The sequence below is a fragment of the Pelodiscus sinensis genome, chromosome 14 (genome assembly GCF_052426305.1).
Source record: "Pelodiscus sinensis isolate ZL-2025 chromosome 14, ASM5242630v1, whole genome shotgun sequence".
NCBI lineage: Eukaryota > Metazoa > Chordata > Testudines > Trionychidae > Pelodiscus > Pelodiscus sinensis.
In genome coordinates this window covers 26,269,523-26,275,627 of record NC_143065.1, presented here as the reverse complement: position 1 = coordinate 26,275,627, position 6,105 = coordinate 26,269,523, and the positions used below count along the sequence as shown (strand labels likewise).

The 6,105-nt window shown below is 42.8% G+C and overlaps 1 protein-coding gene across 2 annotated transcripts in view; it reads right to left on the bottom strand.

The window, feature by feature from the left end:
- Positions 1 to 679: 679 nt before the first annotated feature.
- Positions 680 to 6,105, bottom strand: part of PDE8A (phosphodiesterase 8A) — a 206,782-nt gene continuing 201,356 nt past the window's right edge. For both annotated transcript variants that reach the window (XM_075897146.2, XM_006139238.5), the window contains exons 20-22: positions 5,437 to 5,604; positions 2,936 to 3,065; positions 680 to 2,151 (exon numbers count right to left, since the gene is read on the bottom strand). In XM_075897146.2, the coding sequence (XP_075753261.2) occupies positions 2,045 to 2,151; positions 2,936 to 3,065; positions 5,437 to 5,604 (405 nt within the window). In that variant the 3' untranslated portion in view covers positions 680 to 2,044. The remainder of the gene's footprint in view (positions 2,152 to 2,935; positions 3,066 to 5,436; positions 5,605 to 6,105) is intronic.

Here is a 6,105-nt window from a genome sequence, read left to right as displayed (position 1 = left end):
GGTCACGACCCATAGTTTGAAATCCACTACTTTATAGGGGCATAAAAACTAGTGCGCACACCGTGGCTACGTCCACACTGCAGGCTTCTTGCACAAGGACTTTTTGCACCATAGTTCTTACACAAAAAGCTCTTGAGCAAGAGCACGTCCACACTGCCATGTGCTTTTGCGCAAGAACGTCCATGGCAGGGTGGACGCTTTCTTGTGTAAGAAAGCTCTGATGGCCATTTTAGCCATAGGAGTTTCTTGTGCAAGAAACCCCGTTCCCGTCCACACATGGCTTTTTGCGCAACAGCTCTTGCACAAAAAGGCTTATTCCTCATAGAAAGAGGAATAACTCTTGTGCAAAAAGCCCTGTGTTCTTACCATTTACTGTACTTTTTCTTGTGCAAGAATGTACTTGTGGTGTGGACGCTCCGCAAGTTTCTGCGCAAAAACAGCCATCTTTGTGCAAAACTCTGCAGTGTAGACCTAGCCCATGTGTTCTCAGAAAGCCCTGAAGGGGAGAGCTCAGACTCACAGTTCTCCATGGCAAGTTCTGACTCTAGATGGCAAGCCAAAAACAAATAAAACCTCCCCAAACCCAGCATGCACTAACTTAAAAGAAATTGTTTAATTTCACAGATCTATCTGGCCATGTGCAAATTAAAAAAAATGTTTCAAATAAAATTGCTAGAACTTTGACACTTCTTAAAATATACATTTTATTTTCTGGTGTTTGCTGTGAATGTTTCATTCAAATAGTGAAGGTACAGAACCTTTACAAACTTCTGGAGCTAAAGATTTTTTTTTTCATTGCAGAGGAAAATACATAGGCTATAAAATGTTGAAATTCATGAAATATTTAGTTTTGCCCCACCCCCCCACCCCCATCTATATGGTGGAATGCTTTGTAGAAATACTGTATAAAATAAGGCAGACTTTTGATTGGGAATTTAATTAAAAAATTACAGGGAAGAAAACAAAATTAATATCCCATTATTATAATTTATTCTTTAGCAAGAGTAAAAACTTTGGGAAGATCTTGTGGTCACCAGTAGGGAGTAAGAGAGAATTGCTGGAGTTCTGGTGCTTATACAGTATGCATGTCTTGTTTATTTTACTACTCTCCAGTGAGACCTTTTAATAAAACTTATTTTAATTAACATAAAATCAGACAATATTTAAACATACACATCTATCCTTACAGTGCAATAAAAATGTGTCATTGTATAGTATTTTGTATTTGCATTATGAAAATAAAAGGTCTGTACATCAATTAACTGTATATTGATGAGTATGAATCATGTAAATTTGTAATGCATCTAAAGTTGGCTTTGGCTTTTAAGTATTTATAAATTCATAGAAAATATTGAACATCTAATAAAATAAATAAAACATATTTTAATAATAGATGCTAACGATCAACTTCAAAAATTCTTGTGTTATATTTTACATTTGCTACTAAATTTCTTTAAGAGAACTCACTTTCAGTAGTGCTCAGAAGTGAATGATTGCACCTTCTGTGATGTGAAAAAATAGAGTACATCTATTTTTCATAGATCAAAAACTCCTTCATGAAGAGTTGCATTTTAAATGTCTGATTGGTATATGTAACTGTTCTTAAGTGCTTATAAAAAGCATGGAGCTTTCTCATAAAAGCTGTGAGTCACTATTAACAGACACTTCTCCTTCACTTGCAGTTGAGGACTAAGCAAAATCTTCTATAGGACATCCCTTTTCATAAGGATGTCTTCAAGCTTCACATACTGGTATGAAGATAACACAAAAATATGTTCACTAATAGACCCTCTTCAGTACAGGTACTGCAGCAATCCAGTGTAATGCAGCTTGATAAGTTCATTTCATTTGAGTCCATACACGGCAGTTTGCAGCAGTCAGCTGCTGACCTCATGTTCTCTTCAATGCAAAAGGTCCACAAGCACATGGGTTAGCCTTACTGTAATACTGAAGGGATCAAAACTAATTTGAAATCACATGAACAAAAGTGAGCTTGAGTAAATATGCATCTGAACAGGTGAGTTACACACGGTGGCAATAGTTGCTATTCAGGCGGTGGTCGAAGGCTCCGTAGCTTCTTGTCATCTAGACCTTTCCAGTATTTAAAGTTATTGTCCAGGTGCTGCATCAAATTTGGCAGGTCTGCAAATGCTGGGAAAAAAAGGTCACAATGTGGTCAGCCAGCGGAACTGAAATGGTCCCATGATTCTACTTGCTTAAATAAAATTTGAAATGCCCCAGGAACTGCATTAAGCAGGATGGTTTAAATCTGTTACATTGATAATTGAAAAGGATTCTGTCTTACAGCTCTCATCATTTCTCTTACTTCTTCCCAGGAAAGTTACCACAATACTGTAAGTACATTTGGTAACTGTATTGAAATCAGGAAAGTCCCAGTTTTCTGCAAAGGACATAGATATTGTGACTGTAATGTTTATGCTTGATAAAATCCCGGTTATATGCACAGCTGCTTTGCCATTCCTGAGTGTGTCACAATTCTGACTACTTGTATCACTAACGAGAGTAAAGGAGAAGAAATGGTTGATGGTGCAAGCACTTCTCAAAAAGAATTCAACCTGTTTTTACTATAGCATTTTTAAGCATTAGAAAATTGTTCAAAATAATTAAAAATATGTAGGCAAAGTGAATATGCACAGTGTGGTAACAAAGTGAGCTCATTTAACATATCCTGCTCCTTTAGGGAAAGCAAGCTAGTCATTTAACAGCTGAGAAGAAACGAAATTTTGCTTGATGTTCACCTATTAAATGCTATGAATAATTCTTATGACTTACAGTGTCAAAGTACATGTTAGCATTAGTTAAGCTATTGAAATGTAGCAAGTTTCCATGTTACTTTTTTCATTTGGAGTCACAATGAAGTGATTTTATCTCATAGGATGCTGTGATACAAAATACATTGTAGAAGCTTGCTTACCATCCCAAGCATCAAACATATCCGTGATGAAGTAATCAATGAAGGATATTTGGGATTTGGGGATGCTACAAGTATTTCTGTCAAAAACAGGCATCACCACAGGTAAATTTTGTCTCTTTTCTTCATCTGTCTGCAAAGAAAAGATTTTGCAATTATTGGCTGACACGTTCTACCAGTGAACTCCCATTAGCAAGCAGCAAAATGTTGGCCACCAACTGGTGCATGCAACTGTTGACTAAAAGGAGTAGCATTGTATGGGCAAATTGGATCTAATTATGTATATGGTCAGGAGAAACAGAACACTGAACAATGCCCTCACTGGCTCCCACAAAGTGACACACATATCACAAAGCTAGTTTTGTGGCACTTTTAAACTTTTTTAAAAGCTGTGCTGGAGTCAAAGATTGTCAATCTCCACTAGAAATGGAGTCTCGGGAACATTTCTTACAAAAGGCAGGAATTTCTTACAAAACATTTATTTTACTTCAGAGGAATGCAGGCCTAAATTTAGAATTTGGCCATGATCTGTAATGGTAGAAGACCAGACACATCCCACCAAAAACGCAGCCTCATAGGGGCTTGTGCCAACATCACTTTATTCCTTGTTGTCTTCTTATGTGCTCCCTCACTAACACCAGTACAGGCAGTCCCCGGGTTACGTACAAGATAGAGACTGTAGGTTTGTTCTTAAGTTGAATCTGTATGTAAGTCGGAACTGGCATCCAGATTCAGCTGCTGCTGAAACTGACCAGCGGCTGACTACAGGAAGCCCGAGGCAGAGTTGCTCTGCCCCAGGCTTCCTGGGATCAGCCGCTGATCAGTTTCAACAGGCTGAATCTGGACGCCAGTTCTAACATACAGATTCAACTTAAGAACCCCAGGCGTCCCCAAGTCAGCTGCTGCTGAAACTGATCAGCGACTGATTCCAGGAAGCCCGGGGCAGAGCAACTCGCTGCTCTGCCCCAGGCGTCCTGATTCAGCCGCTGCTGAAACTGACCAGCAGTGGCTGAATCAGGACGCCTGGGGCAGAGCAGCTGGGGTGCTGCCAGGTTGGTCCAGTAGCACCCAGAGCGGTGCTATGGGACCAACTGGCAGCACCCCAGCTGCTGTACCACAGGCGTCTGGAGCAAAGCCGCGGAGAACGGGGGCAGCGGGACAGCCCAGACGCGCCGCGGCTGTCCTGCTGCCCGCGTGCTCCGTGGCTTTGCTCCCCGTCTCCCTGGTCTGCTGGTCTCCAGCAGACCAGGGAGACCGGGAGCAAAGCGGAGCAAAGCCGCGGAGCACGCCGGCAGCGGGACAGCCGTGGCGCGTCTGGGCTGTCCGCTGCCCGCGTGCTTCGCGGCTTTGCTCCGCTTTACTCCCGGTCTCCCTGGTCTGCTGGTCTTGGGAGACGTGGAGCAAAGCCGCGGAGTACGTGGGCAGCGGACAGCCCAGACGCGCCGCGGCTGTCCCGCTGCCGGCGTCCTCAGAGGCTTTGCTTCCCGTCTCCCTGGTCTGCTGGTCTCCAGCAGACCAGGGAGACTGGCAGCAAACCCTGTTCGTAACTGCGGATCTGACGTAAGTCGGATCCGCGTAACTCGGGGACTTCCTGTACTCTATTATCATATCCGTGAGAGACACTCATGCATAAGGCCCTCTTCCTCCACAGGCTGTGAATGTAGTATATTTTTAAGCAAAACAAACTGCAAATTAAATAATCTGGAAACATAATTTTTTTCACTACAGTGAAGCCAGCTTCCTTGTGTTCACAGATACTGCATTCTGCGTTACTGTTTGTTGTTGATAAGCAGCTAATCTACTATAGATATTTGAGAGAATTTGTGTGTCTGTTTGTTCATCGGTTAGTCTGCTCAAGAACACCTCTTAAATGGTAAGAGTTGGGACCATCAAATTTGGCAATTTAAAACAAGGTCAGGGTTGTGCCAGGACAATGGAATGTGCCTGAAATGTGATTGTTTCACATAAAACAGAAAGGGTGGGGTCTGCTAGGAGGGATAGTTATATTGAATAATGATCACAGGGGGGCAGCAAGAGGCCCGAGATGGGGACCAGGTCAGCTATAACCCCACTGGGACAGCAGGGGACAAGGGCAGAGAAAGGGGCAGCTATCTACTATATATTTGAGAGAGTTTGTCTGTTTGTGTGTCCCTCTGTCCCCCAGCTGTGCCCATTGCAGTGGCCATGGAGAGGTGCTTCTCACTTGGCCCCAAGCTGCAGTGGTGAGAAAGGGCTGAGGTTGTGCTCTCTCCCTGGGGCAGCCTGCACACTGAACCCTTTATCCCTATCTCCATCCCAGAGAAATGATTCTAACGAAGAAAAACAAAAAATAATTGAGTTAAAGACCCAAGCAATGCCAGGTAAATTCTCTAGTATAAAATACAAACTGAATAGTGTAGCTTTAAGTTCTTGATTGGATACTAGTAGAGCCCGTTTGCTGATTCCTCCTCTCCCATCAAAAGAATCGCTTGGGTAGAATTTCTAGTTCTCTCCAGCCCCCTTACCTGTGCAAAGTACTCCTCAGAGATGCGACCAGCCCATTCAATGCACTGCTCTAGAGGTCTGCATGGATTGGAAATGTCAGCGCATTTTATCAACATACGTTTGATAAGTATGCGATTTTCAGGAGACGTGAGCACGTTTTTGACCGAATCTCCATCACCATTATTACTCTGCAACATTTCAAAATTACACACAACGTAATCAGCATTTTCTGTAAATAGGCATTAAAGCATTTTCTACTTTGGGAATGCATCCAGGGTATCCTGCAGGGATCCAGCCCTGCATTCCTGGCATGCTCCACTGAAGACCATTTTGGGTGCTCAAATGCAATAAATCAAGAGAAAGGATGGTTATGTGGTCATGGCCCAGGATTGGGCCCCTGGAGCTCTAGGTTCCATTCCTGGTGCTGTCACAGACCTAGACTGTGAGCATGGCTAAGTCCCTCAGTCTCCCTGTGCGTCCATTCCCACTACAGGACGTGCTGTGAGGGTAAAGTCATTGAAGTGCTGAGAGTACGTTGACAAAGGGTGTGGAATTGCACAGAGAGGTGTATATAATTTTCCATTGCGAAAGATAATTGAAAATAAAATCCCAAACCCAAACACAGTTACATGTTAACAGTGCAGCAAACATCTCTTCAGCAAAGGTTGGGACTAGATGCCTCTTCAGTG